The sequence below is a fragment of the Neovison vison genome, chromosome 8 (assembly GCF_020171115.1).
Source record: "Neovison vison isolate M4711 chromosome 8, ASM_NN_V1, whole genome shotgun sequence".
NCBI lineage: Eukaryota > Metazoa > Chordata > Mammalia > Carnivora > Mustelidae > Neogale > Neogale vison.
The window spans coordinates 31,764,745-31,791,442 of record NC_058098.1 but is presented as its reverse complement, the minus strand read 5'-3'; the positions used below and the strand labels follow the sequence as shown (position 1 = coordinate 31,791,442).

The window sequence follows — 26,698 nt, the reverse complement described above, 5'->3', positions numbered from 1 at the left end:
TCAATCCCAAACACCATTTATTTCTGTTTAAAAAAAAAAAAAAATTAAGTTTGGGCACCTGGGTAGCTCAGTTGGTGAAGTGTCTGCCTTTGGCTCAGGTCATGATCTCAGGGTCCTGGCATCCAGCCCCAGGTCAGGTTCCCTGCTCAGCAGAGAGGCTGCTTCTCCCTCTCCCTCCCTCCCCGCCACCACAGGCTCATGCTCTAATAAATAAAGTCTTTAAAAAAAAATCAAGTTTGGGTACCTGGGAGGCTCAGTAAGTGTCTGCCTTTGGCTCATGTCATGATGCCAGGGTCCTGGCATTGAACCCTGTGTCTGGTTCCCTGCTCAGTGGGGAGTCTGCTTCTGCCCCTCCCCCCAGCTTGTGCTCTAATAAATAAACTCTTCAATTAAAAAAAACAAAAATCAAGCTTGATTCCCACATATCTTGCTTCCAAAATGTGCTGAGGCACAAAAACCATGCTGCAGAAACTCAATATACCCAAATCTCAACTCAATAGGTGTTTAAAGTTTTGAAAAGGCTTTCCAAAATTCTAAGATGGATCCCAAGTTTCATCAGATATGTAACCAAGAGAATTGGACTAAGCAATCTTTTAAGATACCTACCAGCTCCTGATTAAAAACTGGAAAGCAAAAGCCAAAAATGTGACTACCATAGACTTCAGACACGTAATCATCTCAATGCCTTGTTAAATTTACTATCAGGATTGAATCCATTCTATGGAGGCACCGAAATGAATTTGCCGTCCTTGGCTCCATACGAATATACACTCAAACATGCCTAGTACAGTTCCAGTGTTTTGTAAACAGAATTCACATTGTATAATAGCCCAATATCCAAAACCCTTGAGAAACTTGTACCATTTTTCTAAGGGTTGGGGTTTACTAACCAGAGCCAGATTAAGACCTTCATACTAAAGAGATTATGAGCCCAAGACACGAGTAACTCCAAATAGCATCAACACTGAACCAGGAAATAAACATAATGAAGTACAAAATTCCAATTTTTTCCCATAATTACTTTATCTTGAGTTCTCTTCTCTCATTTTAAAACACCTTTGTGCTCCCACTTTACTGGTGCCAAGATGTGTTCAATGTGCCTCTTAGGTGGGTATTCCAGCTCCAGCCTAACCGCCACCCAAGCTATGAGACTACACAGGGGGTTCCAGAAGGGGAGAATGGCCAGCCACAGGTCATCCTCCTCTTCCCTCATACACACTCCATTGGATTCAGTGACACTGTCCCTGGCTGCAGGCTTCAGTGCATTTCAAGCCTGGGAACAAGGAAGCCAGAACGAATGCAACAGAGGGGCACGCTGATCCCAGGATGCCACTACCAAGAGGCATGTATTTTGCTTATAACTTTGCGTCTTAATTTAACATAGTTTAATTTAACACAGCTTAGATAAGCTCACTGCACAATTCCACAGGACACCTGGGACAGTGGGCAGCAACAGGCCTCCACAGTTAAGAGGAAGCAACCAGCAAGAGCCACTGTCTTCCTCGTCCCTCTCTGTGTCTCCCACCCTTCCAAACAGGACGGTGGAGTTAGAGTAAGGATTTTAAGTCAGATGGTCCCAAACAAATGATTTTTACAATGCAAGTGCAAGTGATGTACTTGAATGGACTTTAGGAATCAAAAAACTTCAACAGTGAGGATCACAGCATGTTAAACAGACCACCAGCACTGAAGGCACTTTTCCAGCTCTTTTATTCCTTTAATATCTTAACAAAAGATACCCAAAATTTAAAAAACCTTTGAAAAATATACAGTTTCATATTATTTACAGAACATGTAAGTACAGGTTCCAACATCATACAAACGTTGCTATGTTAGAAACAGTGAAAGGCAGGATATAACTCACTGCCTCCTGGCTGGTGCAGCCTAATGGCCACGCTTTCCTATTTCAACCCCCTCTGTCACCTGCTAACCTGATACACAGACTGTTAGGCACCTGAGAGGCTGGAAGACTACTGAACTTGAACTTCAATACCTTCTGCTGTGACCTTATTATTTTCAAAATTTACTGCATTTTAAATCTCTTTACAAGTCTATTTCATCCACCACTAAGCTACCTTTATTGTCATTATCCTAAATAATCAAATAGTAACCACGCCAACTATTAGTGTGTACACAGTTCTAAAAATCAAACATAAGACTGTGTAGCCAAGGTGTATCCAATAGATACTTAAACCCAGTAAATTCCCTGGTGCTTTGTAAGCAATCTCAACTCTGTTGAACAGAAGTGGCATCTCTTTAGTTTCCATGCTCTGGACTATGTTTCTTAAAAAGGTATTAAAAAGTGACTGACGGTAATTGGAATAATTTGGTACCTTAGAAATTAATCTAGAACCCTAAGATACAAAATTCTAAATTATAGTTTTATTTGTATTTAAAAATACATCGGAAATTCTGCATATGCCCATGATCAAGCTTATTTTCAATGCACATTACTTAAATTTTGATGACATGGTTTGTTCTGACAAGTCCTTTTTTCAAGGTGAACCCCGAATTACGGAAACTCCTGTAGATTTCCACTTGCCCTGCCACCAATGATGTATATTGCTTCCTTGCTAATGATGATCGGTGGCTTTCATCTGCCTTTGATCACCTGAACAGTTTTTCGACCATAATGATAGTAACTGTAAGCTGATGCAGCTGTGGTGAAAGCCGTGAAACACCTTTTTTTGGAAGAAAGAAAGAAAGGTTTAGTGGTCAAGTCTGAAACACAGTAACCATGAGAATCACAAAGAATACATGTAATAGAGTTATTTAAAAAGCAAAAAGGCCATGCGTGTGATTCTTTTTTTTATCTCCAGGAATCTAAAGCTGCTGCTTTTAAGATAACTGTCAAACAGAATCTAGTTAATGAGCCCGAAAAAAAATACTAGCGATTGTCACCTTTACCCAGCCATTATTCTAGGTGTCTTCTGCCATCATTTTATGTTCACAAGAACCATCTCTTACAGAGCAGCAGACGGAGCCCCAGGTAACTTTGCTGAGGGCCACAGAACCTTGACTGAGCTCTGTCCAGAGCCCTGTGCTCTTTCCACTGCTCCATGCTGCTGATGGTACTGGGCTTTTATTTCCTGCAGAATTTGAGCATCTGAGTCATTTTAAATAAAATCCGGCTTTTTTTTTTTTTTTTAAATGATTTTTCCTTAAGTGAACTGCCAAATTCACCAGATTCTCTTGGAAGCTCCATGAGTCATGCTCATGGCTTTCTGCATGCTCGTGGCCCACCAGATTAGTTTTTGGTGCACCCATGCGTGTCTGCTCCCACCAGCTGAGCGAAGGTCACAGAGACTCTGTTTCTGTTTGATCCCAAAGCTGTCTGTGTCAGTTAGATCATCTGAATTCACACGTGAACATGGATATTTCCATGTAGGAAGTGCTAAGTGGAGAACTAAGTGGAATACTTTGGAAATAATTTATAAATCAAGGTGAGTTGCTAAGAACTACTGTCAAAGGCAATATGATTGTTGAAAGGCTAGAGAAAAATGGTCAAAATCTAGAAAGTTTCTATACTTAGATTGCTTTGTAAATGTCTTAAGTTCTTATATCACTTTAAAGAAACAGAAAATAAAAGTCAGAGAGGTTGTATTATGGATGTAGTTTAGTCAAGAAAGCGAAAACTCCCAGTTAGACTGATACTCAAAAAAAGGGGCATTGGTCCTCTATCAAAAGACGTAGCATGAATCAGAAAAAAGTATACACATATTTTAGAAAATAAAATGTTTAGCACGTGTATCACCTTTAAAGCTTCTTCAGCTGAACTGACTTTCGTTAACTAACCATTTTTGGACTCAGACTGCATCAAGTAAGGCTTTAATTAAAGTGATTAAAGTGCACTAAAATACGGTGCTTCAAGTTCAGTGTGGTGCATCTGGACTCGGACAGTTTGAATTTGATGTATTTTCAAGGAGATACATTTCAAAGCTATAAGGATAATAACATAAAAATCAAACTCCTGGGGCGCCTGGGTGGCTAGTGGGTTAAAGCCTCTGCCTTCAGCTCAGGTCATGATCCCAGGGTCCTGGGATCGAGCCCCACATCGGGCTCTCTGCTCGGCAGGGAGCCTGCTTCCTCCTCTCTCTCTCTCTGCCTGCTTCTCTGCCTACTTGTGATCTCTGTCTGTCAAATAAATCAAAAAAAAAAAAAAATCAAACTCCTTTCTCAAGTCTTCCTCCCATTATGCCCTTGCACCACTAGGCTGGATGCACTTTCCCCTCCCCACTCTCCTACACCCTACCTTGCTCGGGGTCTATCCTTCACCTCAGAGGCCTCCCCCAGTCTCCCCCTGTATAAATGACTAGGCCTCCTGCTCAAATGCCACTTCCTCCCTGAAGCTTTCCCTCTTCTCCCTACCCGGGATCAAGTATCCTATCCTTCCCTCCTCCAAAACCCCAATACTTTATACCTCTCCTTCCTTTTAATTTGCATGAAAGCTCCTGTAATTTCTATATCCCATGCATGGTACTAAACTTCAGAACAGTATCAGTCATAAAATACAGCCCCCAACTTTACCCAGCTGGTGCTCCTCAAACACGGTAAGAACCAAGTAAATTCTAAGACTGTTGCAATAAGCCATTTTGCTGACATTCTCAGAGGGTAATTCTACACTTAGCTTACCACAGTATCTGAAGATAAATGCTGTCAGCGTAATTGAAAACTGGAGCTGCCAAAGAAGCTGCTACCAAGATTAACTGGACTGCTGTGTTTACCTTAAAAAAAAAAAAAAAGTTATAAATGAGCAGTGCCAAGGAGATCCTGTTTCAAGCTCAAGAAACAAAGGCACAGCCCATCATGCAGTAACATGACATCCTCGGCATGCCCGGTGTTGGAATAGCCAAGGGGGAACTTCACTAACCAGCTCATCTGTCTGCATAGGTGCCCTTTACACTGAGGCTAAGCGGATGTCAGAAAATACTACTATCTTGAATTTCCATAGCAATTCAATAATGTTGCAATGTTCTTGGCCTTTTTTCAGTTGTCTTTAAATTAGCCCCGTGGAATAGAAATAACAAAGCTACCTATACCATTTTCACGGGTGAAAATGTCACGAGCTAAGTGACTTGCCTGCAGTCATAGCAGGTTACAGGGCCGAACCCAGAACCCAGACTTGCTAGCCCTTCATCCAGTGCCCTTGGCTTGCCCAAATGTCAAACCCTAAGAGGTCAGAAAATTGAAATGCATTCATCTCCACGAGAAGAGGCTCTGGAGGCAAGGCGTATGTTCCCCGACCCTACAAGACAGCATGGAGGACAGAAGGAAGAAAATAGAGCCAAAAAGGCGCTGGAGACTGCCTACTCATCCTGAGCTCGCTGGGGAAGAGGGTGTGAAGGATGTAGCAGGGGGACATGTGCACAGAAGCACCCCTATCGTCCATTCTGCAACCAAAAGACAAGAATCCCACTTCATCTTTAAGAAATTAAATAATAAAATTGTATCAAGAACTTCTTACACCTCTTTGAGTTCCTTTCTAAGTAGTGCTACACTCTGTTATGCTTGATACAAATGTAAATCACTGGCATCTAAAGAAAAACAGAAAAACAAAAATCCTATAATTCCACCTCAGCGAGTTTTATGTATCATGGTAACAACCCAACTGTCCCAAAGATGCTCTGTGTCCCTAACCTGTTAAAGTACTGTCACAAGGGACAGGGCAAAAGGATGATAACAACAAACTTATCAAGGCTACTAGGAAAACAAACGTGCCTTGAGAAGCATTAATGAATGGTGTGTTCTCTGTATGCAAAGACTGGCACAGTTACCGTACTGAAAGGGGCTCAGGAAAATAGACAACAGATGGACAACTAAGAGTAGGAGCTGTTTATTACTATGTACGTTTTCCTATCCTTTCCACGTAATCATCAGTGGTGAAAACGAAGGGCCTGATTTTATGGTGTTTTCCCCCACAGAAAGGAGGGTAACGAAAGGAACCTCCATAATTTCTCTGTAGCTCATCAAGAGGCAACTGTATTTCACCTCATCCACCTTCCCAAAACACTGACCCTAATACCTCCTTCGGATGCTTAAAAGCTCAGGCCACCAATGCAAAACATATGCATATACTAAGGACCCAAAAAAGCTCAAAGGACAAGAGAACTGGGTGAATGACCTCACTCTCTATCTCCTACAGTCAGCACACTGAAATAAATCTCGCTGGCAGCTGCTGCGGACTGAGGCTTATATTCATTATAATAAACATTTACAAGGGAATAACTTAAAAGGATGTGTGTGTCTTACCTTACTGATAAAGGTTGGTTTTAACCTAGCAGTGGCATAGCAAGGATTGAAATACTTAGAAAGTGTTCGCTGGAAGAGGACAAAAAAATAAAGTTGATTCAATTTCACGTTTAAAACAAACATTTTATTATTATATGTAGCTAACAGTTACTGAATATTGACCGTATTGCCTGGCTCTATGCTAGATAAGCCCTTTATCTACATCTTCTTTTATCACCCTAAATGAGCAGTGTCTATATTCCTTATAAATCATACACAGGTTACTGAAAACAGATTTTTTTTTAAATTTATAGATTACTCAATCCCTAGAAAACTCTAACACAGTAACTATCCTGAAATCTGCCTGATGACATCTGTTTTCTAAATAAACTCAATAAATCTCCCTTATTGCTATTTTCTTTCACAGACTAAAACATGAAATGAGTAAGATCCTGCTGTTTTCTCTGGATTGAGAACCAAAAGATGAGGTGATTATCCTAGGCCTATGTGCTCAAGTACCTGTACAACAGTGAACAAATCTGCAAACAAACCATTCTGCATTCATACAACTGTGATTTTATAAAAATCTAGTTCCAGACAATCCATGGTTGAGGCTAAATCAGGCAGCAGAGGGACTTGGTCACACAAACATTCCTAACAGTTTGCTGCTAGGGACAGGGCAATTCATTGTGGGTGATTCAAAGAGCAAGATGACAGTTATGTGTGGTTTTAAAAAATTCTTGAAAAAAGTATAAAAAAATTAATGGCCATAAATTACTCCCATGAAGTGAAACTCAAGATACAATAGAGTGGGTCTGTTTTTTTTTTACATTAAGTTATAAGTAATAATAAAAGAAATTATTTTTAAACAGACTCACCGGTGTTGGAAGAGTTCGATATCTGACGTAAAAAACAGCAGCAATCAGCATTACATCTCTTGAAATTATCATGTAAGTAAGTGGAACTGAAAATCAAATATAAAATAATTTTGAATGGGATTTTGAAAATTACTGATATTACACATACAATAAAACCTCATTCAGCCTTATGAGCTGGTATTTCACAGAAGCAAAAATGTTGTAAATAAATACTTATTGATGGTTTAGGGTCCTTATAGTGAACCACTGATTTTTATATTCTTCTCTAACCCACCCTCAAACCAAGTGAAGGACTACGCCTGCCTTTCAGAATGTCAATCCTCTTGCCTTTTTTTCCTTCTTGCCCATGTTTTTAAGCTGTAATTATTAATATTAGTGTCAGCCCTACTCAGCCCCTACTAACTCCTTTGTGACCTCTCAGCCTTGTGAATTTGGAAAAATGGTCACCAGGCTCACTATACTTACACGGAATTAATGAGATGGTACAGACTGGAAAAGATACTGGAAGACTCGAACTATTATGCCAACTCCGGAGCTCTGATGGCTTCCACATTCTAGGCTATTTTATAAACAGTAAAATTTGCTGTATGTAACACTTGTGAAAAAAACAAATATTTTCATTCTTGTCTGGTCAGTTCCTATCCAGGCAACTGCTATTTTTTTTCTGCTGCCCTATTCATTCAATGAATTCTAATTTTAAAAAGAATCCAATCAGTTGATAATTTTCTCATTATTCTTAAGATTCTACAGCATGGGGGTGCCTGGGTGGCTCATCAGTTAAGAGTCTAACTCTTGAGTTTAGTTCCAAGTCATGATCTCAAGGTCATGCAATGGAGCCCCATGTTAGGCTCTGTGCTGAGCCGGGAGGCTGCTTAAGATTCTCTCTCTCCTTCTCCCTCTGCTCCTCCTCACCACCTCCAAAAGATTCTATAAAATGGCCCCAAAGCCAGAGCCAGCAAAATATAGATTAATACTCAAAGAATCACTGCTCCCTTGTTGAGTAACAATGGGAGGGCAGAGGTCCTGTTTCATTTCACATCCTTCTACACTACAGGAGGTCTTAACTATGAACATATATTGCTTCTAGTAGAAAAAAAAATTTTTTTTAAAAAGAAAAAAATCCTGACAAATTGTTTCAAACTAAAATAACAGGGTCATGTGTATCCCCCTTCCATAATACTTTCAAACAGCTCTTTTATGAATTACTTTTGAGATGATATTTATGGTCCTCTCCAGTTCTGAAATTTTTTTTTAATTAAAAAAATTTTTTTTTAATTTTTTATTAACATATAATGTATTATTAGTATCAGAGGTAAAGGTCTGTGAATTTCCAGGTTTACACACTTCATAGCACTCACCATAGAACATACCTTCCCCAATGTCCATAACCCAGTTCTGACATTCTATTCAATGCAACTCCAGCAAAATCTAATTAGAGATTACAATTTAAATCTGTGTTGGTTATGGCTATGATATAAGTATAGCTCCTTGGCCTAGTCCTGGATGACAAGACTACTTGAAAGAGAAAACACTTATCTACCACTCAAGTAATAGCATTTGGAGGACACAGAAGATACAGCTGTATGAGCCAAGTAACAAAACAAGACAGCCATGATTTTTAGGAGACTTCTGTGTCTGTAAAACATATTTTTCTACAGCAGTCATTAGCTGGCAAAATCTAACCATCAGATTTTAAGATGCAGCACACTCATGCAAATTACATAGAGTAAACCTCCTAAACACAACTTTAGAAGAAATGCTTGTTAGTGTATTTCATCATCATAAGGGAAAAGAGACTAGGACTTAGTCTTAAATAAGAAGTTTCTGCAGAAGAGATGAGGCAATTCAATACACCGCAAATCCTTGAGTTCTTGTCCTAACCAATAACACCCACACTACCATTTATTGAGTATCTGGCACTGTTGTAAGCACTTCATACATACTGTCAGTTAATCTATACATCGATTCCACAAAATAGGGACCGTCATTATTGCCATTTTACAAATAAGGAAAGTAAGCCTTAGGCAGATTATATATAATCTGGCCAAGGTCGGCAGTTAGTGAGTAGTACAGCCAGTACTAGTACTGTACCACTAGTCAACAGTACAGTAAGCAGTATGGCTGGAGACCTAGGAGTGGAACCTAGGCCTATGAAATTCTCAGCCTATGCTCAGGCCAGAGTGCGAGGCTCCAGCCCAGCCATGTGAGTCATGATTAGCACCTCCAGACTCCGTTTACAATCTGTAACAGTCTGGCGGAGGAAAGAAAAGTTAACAAAAATCAAGTTTTCTCCAAACTACCCACCACAGAATCACCTTGGGAGAGCTTCACAGAAATACAGATGACAGCTCCCTGGGGGATTCGCATGCACAGCCAGGCTGGGATGGGACCCTGCCTCACCAGGTGGTCTCTAAGGCCTCTGCCAACTGACAGTATACATACAGGCTTTTACTATGGTTCTTTGGGCAATTTTATTGGGTTCCCTGACTTCTGCATTTTCTAACTGCTCCCCCTTTCTCTCCAGCCTTCCCTTTCCTTTTCTTCCAGGGCTAAAACAGCTTTCATTTTGCTTATCAGAGTATAACAGTATGCTAGTGAGGGTAGAAGGGGGTAAAATGTGTCAGGGATTGCTCCAAGGTTTTCCTCCCTTCTTGCTAACCCTATCTGAAATAGGTAATGTCTGCAACAAAGAGGCACATTACAGACTAATTTTATTAGGATTCAAGAGAAATAAATAAAACAAAGTTACTTTTATCACAAGTGGTCATTTCAATATCATAGGTTATTTCACTGAGAATAACAGAATAATTACAGAAATTGATTCAAACCAGCAATAAGAATTTTCTATACAGTAAACCAGAAATAATACAAGATACAGAAAAGAATCGTTATTTAGTAAATGTGGCAGAACAAATGCACCTAAGTACAAATTAATTTAGACTCACATCCCAGACTGCTACAAATGTAACAAACCAAATAAGTTGTTTTCATCCTTATCTCTCCTCCCATAGAGAGCAAGAAGAGCAGAATTATTTATTATCCTAATTGAGGAAAAAAGCACATTTCTTACTCTTGAGGAAACAAAGCTGTTCAAATCAAGGTGGATGGAACTTTTACAAAAATGCAGGCAGTATAAAAGTAAGAAGATGCAAGATCGCATATAAACAGCTCTCCCCCTAAAACCTGCCTAAAATGACAGTGAAGGAATGAAAAGACAAAGTCACAAAGAGAATGGGAAGAGAAGACAAATTTCCCAGTTTCACATTTGTTAATAAGAACTACTTTAATTCAAACTCATTAAAGATACCTTAAAAAGCCCAACAAATCCCAAGCAAGATAAATAAAAAAGAAACTCATATCAAAGTGATCCGAAGGGGGCATCAACAGATGAATGGATAAAGAAGATGTAGTATATATATACAATGTAATACTATGCAGCGATAAAAAAAAAACCGAAATCCTGCCATTTGCAACAACGTGGATGGAACTAGAAGGTGGTATGCTAAGCGAAATAAGTCAATCAAATATGATCTCTCTGATATGAGGAATTTGAGAGGCAGGGGAGGGGGTCCTGGGGGGAAGGGAGGAAAAAAAATGAAACAAGATGGGACTGGGGTGGGAGACAAACCATATGAGACTTAACCTCAGGAAACAAACTGAGGGCTGCTGGGAGGTGGTGGGGGAGGGACAGGGTGGCTGTGTGATGGACATCGGGGAGGGTATGTGATATGGTGAGTGCTATGAATTATGTAAGACTGATGATTCACAGACCTGTACCCCTGAAGCAAATAATATATGTTAATAAAATAAAAATAAAGAAACTCATACCAAGATATATTACTATGAAACTGCAGAAAACCCCAAAGACAAAGAGAAAATCTTAAAACCGGCCAGAGTAGAAACAGTTAATTTCAAAAAAGAAATGGATTAGCCGTTGATTTCTTTTACACCAACAACAAACATGAAAATTGAATGATATGTTAAATGTGCAGAAATGACTACCAACCAACCCAGAGTTCTAAACTCAATAAAAATATCCTTCAAGAACAAAGGCAAAATCAGAGAAAGAAATATACTGCCCAGTATCATTTATATGTAAAATTTTAAAAATAATAAAAATAAAATAGAAGTTGAAATAGAAATAGCAAGTAAAAAAGTGGCTGCCAGAAGCTGGAGGATGGGAGAGACAGGGAGAGGTTGGGAAAAGCGTGCTAACTTCCACTTTTAAGATCAGTAAAGTCTGAGGATCTAATGTATCATACGGTGACTGTAGTTGATTACACTGTATTATATTAATTGAAATCTGCTAGGAGAGTAGAACTTAATATCCTCACACATACAAAAGAATAAAATGATCTCATAATACAAAAGGATAAAGGCAAAATAAAATTATTTTCAGACAAATAAAAACAAGAATGTACCACCAGTTGCCCAATATTAAAAGGATTTCAAAGATGTACTTCAGATGAAAGTGATCCCAGATAAAAGGGTTTAAGATACACCAAACAATGTAAGCCAGAAAAAAGTAAATATGAAGATACATCTAAATGAACACTATTAAAACAATATCATGTGGGTTTAAGAAGTATATAAAATTAAAGCATGGCAACAATAACCAAAGTTAAGAAAGGAGTAAATGAAGGTCAAACACCAAACTTTGATAAGGATGAATAATTTTAAGAAAAACCAAATGGAAACAGAATATAACACAGCCAAACTGGCACACAGGGAAAACAAGTATGATGATAAAAAATCTATACAGATGTAGAAAAGCACGTATGAGCCAAATGAAACACATAAAATGGAAGACTGCTATACAAATACTAGTAATCACAGTAAATGTTAATGGATTCAATGTTCCAGCAGAAAGATTAAGTATTTTTAGACTGGATAAAAATAAAGAAAACCCAACTATCTTCATGCTATTTACAAGAAATATCTAAAATATAAAGACACAGAGAAATTGAAAGTGATTTATCCATCAGGCAAACACTGACTTGATCATTATTGAAAATATGGAGGGTCACACTTCATAATAAAACATTCAATTTATCAAAAAGACAAAAACATCTAATTTATATACACTTAACAGCAGGACTTCAAAAGACACAAAGCAAATATCAGACTACAAAGAAAAATAATGGAAAACTAAATACAAAGGAAACTAACCTACTCTTAGTAACTGACAAACAAGCAGACCAAACAAAAAAGAACTCAGTAAAGATTTAAATATCAGGATTTAAAATTTGACCAAATGGAGAACATCACACCCAACCACTACAACTTCAAAAATTCATTTGAAGCACATGTAAAATGTTTTTAAAATTTGACTGTAGGAGTGTCTGGGTGGTACTCAGTCAGTTGAGCATCTGCCTTTAGCTCAGGTGGTCCTGGGATGGAGCCCCAGGTCTGGCTCCTTGCTCAGAGGGAACCTGCTTCTCCCTCTCCCTCGCCCCTCTGCCTGCAGCTCTCCCTGCTTGTACTCTCTCACTCTCGTTTTTTTTAAAATTTTATTTATTTATTCGACAGAGAGAGACACAGCGAGAGAGGAAACATAAGCAGGAGGAGTGGGAGAGGGAGAAGCAGGCTTTCCATAGAGCAGGGAGCCTGAACTGGGGCTCGATCCCAGGACCCTGGGATCATGACCCGAACCGAAGGCAGATGCTTAACGAATGAGCCACCCAGGTGCCCCATTCTCACTCTTTCTGTCAAATAAATAAAATCTTAAAAAAAAAAAAAATTGACCCTATACTTGCCTGAAGGGCTAAAATCAGAGCATGTTCTCTGGATATAAGGTAATTATGCTTGACATTAATAATAAAAACATACCTAGAAAACCTCACAAATTAAGAAATAAATTTTTATTAACCCCCTAAGTCAAAGAAAGAATTATAATGGAAACAGAGTATTTTGAACTCAATAATGGCAAAAATACTTCTATTGACACAGGAGATTCAGTAAGAGATGCTTAAGACAAAATGTACAACCCTAAATGCTAACTAGAAAAGCTGAAAGGAATGAGTTAAATATTCATCTACAGTTGTGCTGTTGTGGGAAAATAAAGCACCTGAAATATGGCTGGTCTGAAAGAGAGATGCTGTAAAATGAAAATTATACTGGCTTTTGAGAGCATAGTATGAGGAAAAACTCACTAATTTTTTATTACACATTGAAATGATATTTTTGATCTAGTAGGTTAAATGTTATTAAAATTATTTTCACCTGTTCCCTTTTATTTTTAATATAGCTACTAGAAAATTTTAAATTAGATATATGGCTCCCATTATATTTCTACTAAACAGAACCAATCTAAATTATTTGGAAAAAGGACAGCAAGGGAAACCTGGAGAAAGAAATAAAAGAGCAAGATTTAATGAAGCAGTAAGCATATCAGACAAAGCCCAAAGTTGGTTCTTTGAAAAGATTCATAAAACTGATACACCTCTGTTAAGACAATTCAAGGGAAAAAAACAAAGAAGGGACAAATAACTAATAATCAGGATGAAAAGGGGGACAGCACTGCTACATATCCTAAGAACATCAAAAAGTTAATGTGGATACCATAAATAGTTAATGGTAAATCTTTATAAATGTTGTTGTAATGGACAAGGTCTTAGAAAAACACCACAACTTACCAAACAGACAAAAGATGAGCCAGAAAATCTGAATCATCCTATAACAAAAAAAATGAATCACCTATTTGAAAACTCTTTCCTAAACTCCAGTCCTCAGTGTTTCAGTAAGTTCTATCAAACATTTAAAGAAGGAATATTGCAATTTCACACAAATATCTCCCAAGAATGGGGGGGGAAACCCTAGACTTCCTAACTCTTATTATGTGATCAGTATAAATTTAATAGTAAAACCTAATATATCCTTGTTGGATAATCAGAAAAAAAATTCCAAACCAATCTTTTTAGTACTGATATAAATCTTCCACAAAATACTAGAAACTAAATTCAGCAATATTTTCATAATCTATCATGAGCAAATTAGATTTATACCAGGAATTTCAGGTTGATTTAACATGAGAAAAACAATAATGTAATCCGTAACACATTAAGAGCTTAAAAAAGAAAGTAAATGACTAATACATGAAGAAAAAGAATTTGATAAAATTCAATATCTAATTGTAATAAAAACTCTTAGCAAATGCCCTACAGAAGTGAACTTCCATAACCTGAAAAAATCTATATAACCCTAGGGGAAACATCTTATTTAATAGTGAAATGCTGATAACTTTCCTTTTCAAACTGGAAACAAAACACAGACACCATTCCTATTCAACACTGTACTGTGCAGTATGAAAAAGCAAGGGGAAAAAAAAGGTAAAAGAATTGGAAAAGAAGAAATACACTATCATTAATTATAGACAATACTTAATTGAGGATGTAGAATATCCAAGAAAATTTACATTATTAGAGTAAGAGTTTTTAAAAATATTTTATTTGATAGAGAGAGCAGGAATGGGGGGGAAGAGGGGCAGAGGGAGTGGGAAAAGCAGACTCCCCAATGAGCAGGGAAACCCAACATGGGGCTCAATCCCAGAATCCCAGGATCTGTTTAACTGACTAAGCTACCCAGACACCCCAAGAATAAGAGTTTAACAAGTTTTGCTAGCATAAAAATCAACAGAAATAGAACTGACTTTAGTTATTACAAAATGAAATAGTCAGAAGCTACCATTTAGAAAAGCATCAAAATTACCAAGTAATATATACCATGTAATAAATAAATCTAATAAAAAATTGTTTATTACCTCTCTGAAGAAGACTAACATTCTAACTTTTTTTTAAAAAGATTTTATTTATTTATTTGACAGAGATCACAAGTAGGCAGAGAGGTAGGTGAGAGAAGAGGGGGGAAGCAGGCTCCCTGCTGAGCAGACAGTCTGATGTGGGGCTCAATCCCAGGACCCTGAGATCATGACCTGAGCTGAAGGCAGAGCATTTAACCCACTAAGCCACCCAGGTACCCCCATTCTGACATTGTAAAAAGATTAAATAGAGTAGATGTATCATGCTCATGGACTGGAAGATCAATATTATAAAAGTAACAATTCTTTCAAATAGAGCTATAGACTCAATGCAATCCCAATTAAAATTCCAACAAGCATTTCTGGGGAACTTGAAAAGCTGATTTTAACATTTACATACAAGGGGCGCCTGGCTGGCTCAGTTGGTAGAGCTGGGGGCTCCCAATCTCAGGGTCCTGAGCTTAAGCTCCATATTGGGTGTAGAGATTACTTAAATAAATAAACTTAAAATACATTAAAAAAATAAAATTTACACACAAAATAGAAAGGGTTAAGAACATCAAAGGTGGAAGGACTTGCTCTACCAGGTATTAAGACTTTTAGCAAAGGAGTAACAATTAAGATGGTATTAGTATAAAAACAGACAAATCAATGGGGAACAACTAAGACAACCCAGAAACTGACTCATGTATATACGGACATTGCAGTGAGCCTGGAAATACAGACTTTTCCATAAAAAATGCTGGGACAGGGAACCTGGGTGGCTCAGTTGATGAAAGAGTCTGACTCTTGGTTTTTGGCTCGGGTCGTGATCTCAGGGTTGTGAAATTGAGCCCCAAGCTGGGCTCCTACACACAAGAATCCCCATGTTCTGGGGCGCCTGGGTGGCTCAGTGGGTTGAGCCTCTGCCTTCGGTTCGAGTCGTGATCTCGGGGTCCTGGGATCAAGCCCCGCATCGGGCTCTCTGCTCAGAGGGGAGCCTGCTTCCTCCTCTCTCTCTGCCTGCCTCTCTGCCTACTTGTGATCTCTGTCTGTCAAATAAATAAATTAAAAAAAAAAAAAGAATCCCCATGTTCCTCTCTCTTTTCCCCTCCCCCTGCTTACTCTCTCTCTAAAGAAAAGAAAAGAAAAAATCTGTTTTTAAAAAGTGCTGGGATAGGGCGCCTGGGTGGCTCAGTGGGTTAAGCCGCTGCCTTCGGCTCGGGTCATGATCTCAGGGTCCTGGGATCGAGTCCCGCATCGGGCTCTCTGCTCAGCGGGGAGCCTGCTTCCCTCTCTCTCTCTCTGCCTGCCTCTCTGTCTACTTGTGATTTCTCTCTGTCAAATAAATAAATAAAATCTTTTAAAAAATAAATAAATAAATAAAAATAAAAAGTGCTGGGATAATGTGATACCCACACAAATAGCTAGAAAATTAATTTTTAGGAGAGATAATTTTTTTCCAAAATATCAACTAGAAAAAATGTAAACAAACAAAAAAATCTAAAAACTTTCCAGTACAAAACAATCACATATAGGAAAAGGTACCCGAATGGCATGAGACATCTCAACAGCAAGATGGAATCTGGAAGTCTACAGAACAGGGTCTTCAGAATTCTTAGTGAAAATCATCTGCAACTGAAAATTATGTCCAATTCAAATCTCAATCAAGTATGGAGGACAGAATAAAGACATTTTAGTTGTCTTTAGAATAAAGACATCATGAACCTCTGAAACTCTGGCTGCCACAGTACATCCTTACAAAGGAAACAACAGAAGTTTGCACTCCACCAAAAGGAAACTCTCAACAAAGCAGCCACGGAAACTTGGAAAAATAGACCCAACACAGAAGAGAGACAACAGAAATTCCCAGAATAATAGCAAAAAAGAATTCTCAGCTTACAAAACAACATATACTTATTCAGGTAAATCTCACAGGAACATTATCTATTATGCTAAAACCTGGATACAACTTCTTTGTTCAAAAGGGAAATACCTGATCAACCTTTGTAAAGTAATACAACAAAATGCAAAATAACTCTAAAAAATTGGAGGCATGAAAGTATGTGCACACATGCACACACATACAAGATCATTTGGATCTTGAATAAAATCAACAGAATGTTGCTTAGGGTCCTTTCCCCTCCACAAATTATATTAGAATGAGAGTACCCTTGCCCCTTCAACATCCCCAACCGTATACAGACCAAAATTCTGAATTTCAAAGAAACACATAAATATAAACATTAATCCAGTTTATTTTTTAATTTGGCATGGGAATTTAAAAGCCTAAAAATAAAAGAGAAAAAGAGCCTCTAAATTGAGGAGACTATACTAGACTGAAATGCCATTACACTTCCTCCTATCAAATGGCAGTGACAACGTGCTATGGAAAGACCATGCGGCAGTGTTTGCTTTATTCTCAGATTCTATTTCTAACACTTGGAAATTAACAGTTTAGTCTAAACCAAGGGAGAAAAATTAACAAATACAGCTTAAGTAGAAAATGAACAACCAGAAAAGCACATGCAAAATAAAAAGCAAAAGATTGTAAAATTTAGAGAGAGTATTCAGATAATGTACAAACTATATGTATTTTAATATATATTATATATATATATGATTTCAAGTTGCATAACAATGTCTAAGTAAAACTAGTAATGTGAAGTTTTGTAAATATTTTCAGGATTTCAGAGCTCTCATTTTTTTATGATTAAACTGTACTAAATAAGCAACAGACTTAAGAAAACCTTAAATTGCTTTCAAAAACCAGGCACTAAGTAGGAATATAAAATACCATTTCAAAAAATTCTAAATATGAATTGGCAATGCGAAATAATATTTGCTTAAATTTAACTTCAAACAATCTAAAACAACAGATTCTGCTAATAAAACAAGGACATAAATTCTAAAGTAAAATAACAGCTTGACAATCAGAACAGTTCAATGGTTTAAAATCAGGGAAACAGTTTAAAGTTGAAAAATATATTTTTAAAACAAAAATTATTTGTCTCTCAATCAAGAGAAATTCTAAACTGACTAATGTTATTCTTCCCTATGCTATTTAAAAGTACGCAGGATGGCGTTCTTACCTGGAATAAGATCTGCATAGGTCAAGCTAATATATAAGATGCTGATAAGTATTTTATCAGCAAGTGGATCAAGAGCACTTCCCAAAGCTGATTTTTGATTGGCCCAGTTTCGAGCAATAAATCCATCCAACTGAAAATAGAAGTTTTTTTTTAAAACAAATGTCATAATAGATACAGAGTAGATATCTTGAAGGTTAATAGATACCAGAATAACAAGTATATTTTCATAAAATGTTAATAAAACCTCTTCTGTTTCTTACCCTCAAACCTTCTCATTCTTTCACTGGTTTGGTCTAAAAACAATTTCACTTTTCTACAGTACTTTTCTTTCTCTAGGCCTTCCAGTCTTTCTTTTATTTTCATAAGGCCCTATTGTGGGTTGAATCCAAACACAAACTTAGAGATTTAAAGGACCCCCAACAAAGCCATAGAGCGCATGGCAGACAGAACACGGACTGGCAGCCACTCCTTTGAGCCCTGGGTTATTTCACTACAGCCAAAATAGCTGCTTTTGCTTGCCAAGGACTACCTGTTAACTCTAAGACTTCGATTTTCACTCCTACCTACTTTTCTATGGTAAGAACCAACACAACAGTTCTCACTTATTTTTTGTTTAGTGCAACTATTAATTCCATGTTTGACTGTATGTGAATAAAAAACTCAATCCTCAGGGGCGCCTGGGTGGCTCAGCTGGTTCAGTGTCCAGCTTTTGGTTTTTGGCTCAGGTCATGATCCCACGGGTCATGAGATCCCAGCCCTGTACTGGGTTCCGCATTCAGCTCCACATTCAGTGGGGAATCTGCTTAGTAAGACTCTCCCTCTGTCCCTTCCCCCTCACCTGCATGTGTGTGCTTTCTCTCTCTCCTCTCAAATAAATAAATCTTAAAAACAAAACAAAACAAAAAAACAATCCTCTGTACCCGGCCTACTTGAAAATCTTCATATGAAAATTACTTACTCACTATTCCTGGAAGCCAATCATATTTTAAAGCAGAAGTCATACATGGTTATCAATGGGCCAAATGGGGCCTGCAAGCAGCTTTTTGCTTAACCTGTCCAGAGCTTTCAAAACCATAAATTAATTGCCAAAATTTAAACATTCAAGTCTTACCACAAAAGCCCAGATCTCTAATTTCATTTGAGAAATGGAAAGATCTGATTACCCTGGGGCCACAAGATGAATTGAAAGCAACTATCTATCACCTATTCCCATTAAATAAGGGAGGTTATTTTCTGGCTTTCCAAGTCTCTACCTGGCTTTCATTCACTTTATTTAATTTCAAGCTTCAACAAATGTTTGAATTTTCTAGTCCTATTTCCAAAGACAAAGAACCAAGGACAAATTAACTTAGACATAATTTAACATGTACATTTTAAGGGATAAATAAGTCCTCTGAATCTCAAGTACTCCAGTGAGTGAGTTAGAGGTCTATGGTTAAGAACTTGCCTTTGGCAGCAGAACATAACTGGGTCAAGTCCTGGCTCAGCCCTTTACTTTGTGACCTTGGGGAAATTAATTTGGCCCAAACTTCCCCTTCCTCATCTGTACAACCTACCTCAAAGAGTTTATTGTCTTCAGCACATAATGGAATTAATACTATTTAGTACTCAGTAAATCCTCAAGGAAAAAAAAAGCAGTTACTAGCTTTTACTACAGCCACTGAAAGAACCTATTTTCTTGTATACTACATGTAACAATGTCTAGAACTGGGCACTGGGGCCTTGGAGGATTCAGGTTTCAGTTCAGCTTTTGATCTCAAGGAACTTAACCCTCCACTTTTTCACTAGCATTCTGGTCTGGTCCTCCCTGTTCTTCTACTTACATTAGATTCCAAGGTGACCAACATCACCGCTCCTTTGCAGACATCTGTAACTCTCTCACTTCACTCTCTATCCTCCCTTACACAAAACTATCCATGTACTTACTCCAGGCCTGCACCTAATCAGCCGACCATTGCTCAAGAACACATAAGTGAGCTAAACTGATCTCACTTCAAATTCGGAATCATAAATCTCCCATGGGCGCTCAGTACTGCCTGGCAATCCCACACCTGCCTGTTTACCTTTTCTTTTTGCATTGTCTATTCGCACTTCAAGCCTACTCCTCCTTCACTCCCAAAGCCTCTCACTCTAACTCATGATCATATCTATACTTTCCATGAAAAACAGAAACAGATTGTTAGCACTCCCTTATATTCCCACCCACAAATCCACCACCTACCTCCTGTACCCAGACACATTCTCTGCCTTCCCTGATTCATGATCCTAGGCCCTCTCACCTTCTCTGATTTGCCTCTCTTCTCCCCCATCTCTCTTGAATCATCAATCTCCTCCCTTCTGTCTGGTCATTTAATTAACCAGGTAATTAACAACAAAAATTTCCCCAGTACTACCTTCCTTGACCCTACTTCCCTATACCCCTATAAAGCAAAACCTTCTCAAAGCCATGTGTATTGTCATCATACCTCACATTTTTTGCCAAACCACTCTGACTGTCCCCACTCCTCTAGAGATGGTGCTCATGAAGATTGCCAATGAATTCAACATTTTTGGCATACTTGACTTCAACACAATTGAAGCACTGTCTTCACTTAACTTTTGGGACACCTGATGGCCTAATTTTCTTCCTTTCTCACCAGCTCTTCTTTCTCAGTGTCCTTCACGGGCTCCTTTTCTATTGCTTCACCTACTGCTCATTTCTCTGACCCCTTCTCTTCTTTAACCCAGCCAAAAATCACTTCACCCAGACTTGACCATCCATATGCTGGTAACTCTCAAATTTATCTCTAACCCTGACTTATTCCAACTCCAAACTACTACTACCGAACTGATTACAGGCACAACTCTTGGTACTTTTCTATTCTGTCCTACCCTGAGTGTTGCTCATCACAGAAACTGTTACCTTCATGCACTAGTTGTTGAAAAGAAAACAAAAAGTAACAGCCTTTCTGAAGTATTTCTCTCACTGCACATATGCAATCCACTGACGTATCAACTCAATCTTCAAAACATATCCCAACTCACTCATTTCTCTCCAAACTCCCTCCCAGACCAAGCTACTACCACTGCCACTCCCCTAGGTAACTGTAAGCCTCCTAACCAGCCTCTCTGCTTCCATTCTTGCCTTCCTACAATCTATTTCCCATATACAACATCAATCAGGCCTTGTCATTCCCCTGCTTAAATTCCCCACGACTCCCACTATCTGCCCAGTGGCCAATCTAGAGGCATCAAAACCTCCATGAAGTAAATGTGAAATATGGTGCCAGATAGCTCAGGTTTTCACATACACTGTATATTTAGAAAAATGTAAATGAGGCCTGAGTTCAGTGAATACTACAATCTCATGTAGCAGCTAAAAAAAGGTATGAGCAAAAGAAGAGCAAATCCAGTAACTAAAAAAAGATCTTCTTACATTAAAAAAAAAATCCATTATCAATATAACGGCCTTTGACAGACTTGGAGTGTGTCTGAGTAGAGACCTTCAGGCTACAGAGATAAAAGCAAGGACAAAAAGAAAAAAAAGAGAGAGAGAAAAGAAAGAAAGAAAGAAATTGTGAGAATGGGGAGCAAGAGTGACAAATAGAGCTAAACTCTGAAAAAAAAAAAGTGGGAACCATTCTGAGATGCATATTTAGAAATGCTATATAATGCAATTGTCCTCCTTTGCTTACCCTGCAAATTCTTCACTTAATCCTGTATTGTTCACCAGTGCAGGTGGAATTTTGTGTCTGTGAACCTCAGACGGAATAGCTGACATTACAGATACTATACAACTGTTATTTATAGAAAATTAGTTTATCTTCACTCTCACTAAATAAGTATCAAGCAATACTTTCCAAACATAAATCAGTCTGAAGAGGCACCAAAACATTACTGCCTGTCTGGTGCTCACACAGATCTCAGACCAGCCTTGTATGAGGATATAATGTATTTATTTCTACATGCGAACTCTGCTCTGATCTTAAACTTCTCCTCTATCTTTCCACCACTTTCCTCAACTGCGTTTTTAGAGGACGTGTAATTTTAAAAGTCATTTTAAATCCCTTATGCAACAAGGCGGGTGATAAATACAAGTAATGTCACACATGCTGATGGCTGGTAGTCCACAGAAGCCTCTTTCACACATATGCTGCCTTCCATTATAAAATTATTTTCCAAGTTCTAATTTGCTATAACCCAAATAAATCCTCTGAAACTGACACAGTGATATAAAAGGGCTATTTTTTCATCTGTCCAACTACTGGGGGAGTGGAAGAAGGAAGGATGCCTAATGCCTGGCCCAGGGCAGGATCTTCTGCTGAGCAGAGCAGGGATCAGAAACCAAATCTGTGTGGATGCTTATAGCCTCCCACCAGCATAAACTTGAGTAGAGCTCTGACCTCTACAAGCTACCTGGTCACAATAACTGACCCACTGTTTCCGCCCCCCACAAGCTGAACCAATTGTTGTTAAAGATCAGAGTATTTCTATTACAATAAACAGAAAAATAGTCTCATAACTTCTCTCCTTTATTTCTATTCCTAAAGCAAATATTTGACTTCTTGGGAATTTCTAAGGGTTTTTCTTTAACTAAAAAGTTAAAAACCAAGAGTAAAAAGCACTCCTCCTATGCCTCCCAATACCTTTTACTTCCTTCCTTACATCACTTAAAAAATAAAGAGTTCCACATAGACGTTAAAGACAAGTCCTTATACAAAGTACTGGGTCAAACACATCTTGAGGATTTCCTTCCAGGAAAAAGCGGACTAAGTCTGTGCTATTTCAGTGTACCAGAGACCCTGGGATTTGAAAGGGGAGCAAAACAGGGGAAGTGCATTTACAACTTACCAAATCAGTTAGCCCAGCTAAAGCAAAAACTCCTAGTGCAATATTAAAATCCTCTTCAATAATCAAATAGCCCAAAACTGGGGCCAAGCCAATTCTTGTCATTGACAACATATTTGGGATTGTCCATGGGTTTTCATACTGAAACACAAAGACAACAAAATTTAAATTAAATGCTAGGAATTAATACTTTAACCATATTAGAAAAATATGCTTACACCAACTTAGGAGTCAAAAACTATATAAACTTTAAATTTAATACTTTTTTTTTTTTTAAAGATTTTATTTATTTATTTGACAGAGAGAAATCACAAGTAGATGGAGAGGCAGGCAGAGAGAGAGAGAGAGGGAAGCAGGCTCCCTGCCGAGCAGAGAGCCCGATGCGGGACTCGATCCCAGGACCCTGAGATCATGACCTGAGCCGAAGGCAGCGGCTTAACCCACTGAGCCACCCAGGCGCCCATAAATTTAATACTTTGACTTTTAAAATCCATTCTGTTGTTTACAGACCATAGCTCTAAAACTGTCAGAAATACAGAAGATGAAGATATGTCATATACCCATAAAGTATCTGCTATATATAGAGTGTGTGTATGTACACGTACACACACACACACACATTTCCTAAAGAAAGAAAAGAATATGTATTATTTACCATATAGGTCAAGGCTTTAATATAGGACTTCAGGATTAGAATTCAAACCTGACAACACTCTGCTTTTAACAGTGTAACTTCAAGAAGATCTTATACTTCAAGTAGAAAGCCTACATGAAGTGTCAGGGAAAAACAAACAAATAAACAAAAACGAGCCAAATTACCAACCCCAGGCATTTTGGCCTAAAATGCTTAGCAAATAACTTCTCTCCCTCCCCTGCACATACCATCAAAGGAAGGCTAAATGCTATATGGTATATGGACATATGATGAAGAGGGAAAAATAATTTAATTTCATGATCTCATCACTGAATGGATAATTGCTGGAAGAAAATGGAGATAGAAATAGGGATTGAGACCTTTAGGAAATAAAGAGAAATTATGTAAATCTGTTCAAAACAGCCATGAAAATGAAATGTTAAAATTTCCACCTAGAATCCGAGGGCTTTAATATTCTTTGAAACTTCATTTGGAGCCAAGCTGTTTGAAGTTGGCACTAACAAAAGGGCTCTTTGGCAGCTACTATGAAGAACATTACTTACTTGCCAAACAAAATCTGTTGCATGAGAATATTTCAACTTTAAAAAGCCCCACCCTAGTGGAGCTAAGATACCCTGCCCAACAGGATATAGAAATAATACCAAGAAAATGTCTCCCTAAAGCCTGGACTTTTTCTCTACTGGTGAAGGTTGCCAACTCCTACCCCATGGGACTATCTCCTCACAAGACTAACCCTACTCTTAATTAGTAACCAATTAATCTGAACCTTAACTTTGATTTTTTAAAACAGCGACAGTTTCCATTTCTAAAGAAATCTTTTAAAATTCCATGAACCATCCCATAAGAAAAAGCAGTTCTCTAAAGATACTAAATCTGTGTTTATAAACAAACTGGTAAGAAATGTTTACCTTAATTTGAAAAGAGAATGGGGTTGTTAGGGCAGAATACAGAAAAAACTTCAAATTCTCCGGAAACAAATCAACAAACAAGAAGCAATACAAACCTCTTCTCAAGGACCCTTTATTGAAAGTAGAACACATTATGTAATGAAATGGGAAAATTCTGGGAACATATTCCAAATTCAAGTTCAAAGGTCAGAGTGTTTCAGAACCCAAAGAAAAAACTCTGTTTACCATGGTCTGTTTACCATAATGTGGTACCAAGTAAGTCAAACACTGATCCAATATTACAGCAACTGAGAGGGGGGGAAAAAGTTCATGACTGAGAAAAAGGAATCACAAAACAAAAGGTCAAAATAGAGTCCCAAAATTAATGTCAGAAATACGCACAGGGCAAAATTAAAGACAAAGTTGCAAACAGCCAGATCATTTCATTTGGCGAACTAATCAACAGAACTATAATGTTGTTGGAACAGTGAAAGAGACTTCTTTTTAGCTCCATATAAAATATTTTGAAGTACCTCATTAATTTCTAATCATTACATTTGCAAGTTTCTAAATTACAATTAAGAGAGCTAATCTCAGATTACCCAACCAGATAACCTGTGGCATACTCGACCAACTACTGCCGCTCTGGGAAGGACTTCAGCCACCATATGGCAACCTCAAAGCATCCAGCATTCAAACCCCGACATACTTTAGCTATTAGTGGAGCTGAGACCCCGGCCAGGAGGTGGCCACCTCAACCCATGCTGTACAACTGATGAAAGCAGTACAGGGCCCACTGAAGACATAACAATTGAAGATGTAATAATTGCATGAGCCTTGCTAACATGACATCAAAAGCTCTCCCATATTCATGCTCTGGTGTCTTCTGCTTGGGCAGTATTTCAAAAGGTAAGCGGACAAATATTTCGTTCTATTACCTCAAAAAAAGAGTTGTAATCTTCTTCTATAATTAAAGAATCCTTTAATTACGATTATTTAATTATCCTTCATCTTGTAATACATAAGGTTACCAAAGGTCAAATGATAGTGAACCAAACCTGCACAAGCCAAAAAAGGCTTGTATACTCTTCTGAAGATTCCTACTGACTTGCCCTAAACATTGGGGAATGGCTTCAGAGAATTAAAAATAGACTTAATAAGACAAGTGAAGGCTATTTTTACCAATGCAATATCCTGTGGCCGATCCCGCTTAAGGTGCGGACAGAAAGCGGGTAGGGAAGGAGGAATTCTAACTTGACCGCCGAGACTAAAGGTGGACTCCGCTGGCACCTCTGAAATTCATCCCAACTGAATGACCTGCCCGTTACTCTTCAGGGAACGGTTTACAAGTTCTGGAACGGAAATGTCTGACTTGGGGCAGTCAGAGCACGTTATTTTCCTCCAAGTCCGACCTCCGTGAGGGCCCGCAATCCCGACCCAGGGCTGCCCCTCCGCCGCCTCCTCTATACCTACCAGGCTGGTGGCGCTCGCCTGGCCCCATCGGCCGCCCCGGGCCTCCGCGGCGGCGTCCTCTCCGGCTGCGGGCCCGGGAGCCGCCTTCCCCGCGCCGGAGCAGTGGCCCCGTGGGCTGGCCCCAGGCAGCCGCAGACCGAGCGCGGCGGGGCGCAGCCACCAGCGCTCCACCAGGCAGCCTAGGCAGCCAGGCACCGAGCGCAGCAGAGCCCCGCGGGCGCGCCCCTTGCCCGGCCGCACCCCTGGCGCCCATGCCGCGCTGCGAAGGAAGCCCCACGAGCCGCGGGCCACGCGCGAAGCCAGCATGGCCCTGCCGCCGCGCCGCGAGGACACAGGCGGCGAGAGCTCAGCAGCCTGGGACACCGGCGAGCCGCCTCTCCATAGAGTGCCCACAACGTCGCGGAAGCTCAGCCGCCTCCATAGCAGTTTTCAAACCCCAGCACGCTTTGCTTATACAGGTGGCCCGGAGCCGCCAAGGACGACGCCTTCGCGACGCTTTTGCGACACCGTCGGCGCTGGCCTTCCCAGCGCCCCCGGCGGTAGCAGAAGGAGCGTTGCATTAGGCCCCGTGGGCTTGCTGGGAGCCGTAGGTTCGTGGTGCTGTGGCTTTTTTTTCTGCCGTGGTCGGGAGCTGAGGTCCGCGGGGAGGGGAGCACAGGAACTAGTAGGGCTGAGTGACGGCGGGGCCGATGTGGCCCGAGAGCGTAGGAGCCGTTTCGGGTCTCGGCCTGAAGCCCTCCGAGGCCCGTGACCTGCAGAAGACCGCCCCCCCACCCCGAGGTGTGTGCGGCGCTCCGGGGGTCCTCGTGGGAGGTTTAAACATTAGTAAAGCGTCTGGTACAGAAGTCATTAATACAAGCTCCCTGCCTTTTTCCCTCTTCTGAGCGTTTAATACGCCAAAAATGTTGGTATTAGAAAATGAC

General features: G+C 39.2%; 1 protein-coding gene across 1 annotated transcript; it reads right to left on the bottom strand.

The window, feature by feature from the left end:
* Nucleotides 1-1,693: 1,693 nt before the first annotated feature.
* CRLS1 (cardiolipin synthase 1) lies at nucleotides 1,694-26,220 on the bottom strand. Its single transcript, XM_044263426.1, has 7 exons — nucleotides 25,776-26,220; nucleotides 22,764-22,901; nucleotides 17,934-18,063; nucleotides 7,107-7,192; nucleotides 6,250-6,318; nucleotides 4,633-4,724; nucleotides 1,694-2,681 (listed from the first exon to the last, which is right to left on the bottom strand). The coding sequence occupies exons 1-7, from the start codon at nucleotides 26,079-26,081 to the stop codon at nucleotides 2,594-2,596; spliced, it is 909 nt and encodes a 302-aa protein (XP_044119361.1). The 5' UTR covers nucleotides 26,082-26,220; the 3' UTR covers nucleotides 1,694-2,593.
* Between the last annotated feature and the right edge of the window lie 478 nt (nucleotides 26,221-26,698).

Coding starts and splice junctions, on each gene's coding strand:
- CRLS1 (XM_044263426.1), bottom strand. CDS start 26,081: ATGCTGGCTTCGCGCGTGGCCCGCGGCTCGTGGGGCTTCCTTCGCAGC. Junction 6,319..7,106: donor ATCGAACTCTTCCAACACCG/GTGAGTCTGTTT, acceptor GTCCTCTTCCAG/CGAACACTTTCTAAGTATTT. Junction 4,725..6,249: donor AACCAACCTTTATCAGTAAG/GTAAGACACACA, acceptor TTTTTTTTTAAG/GTAAACACAGCAGTCCAGTT.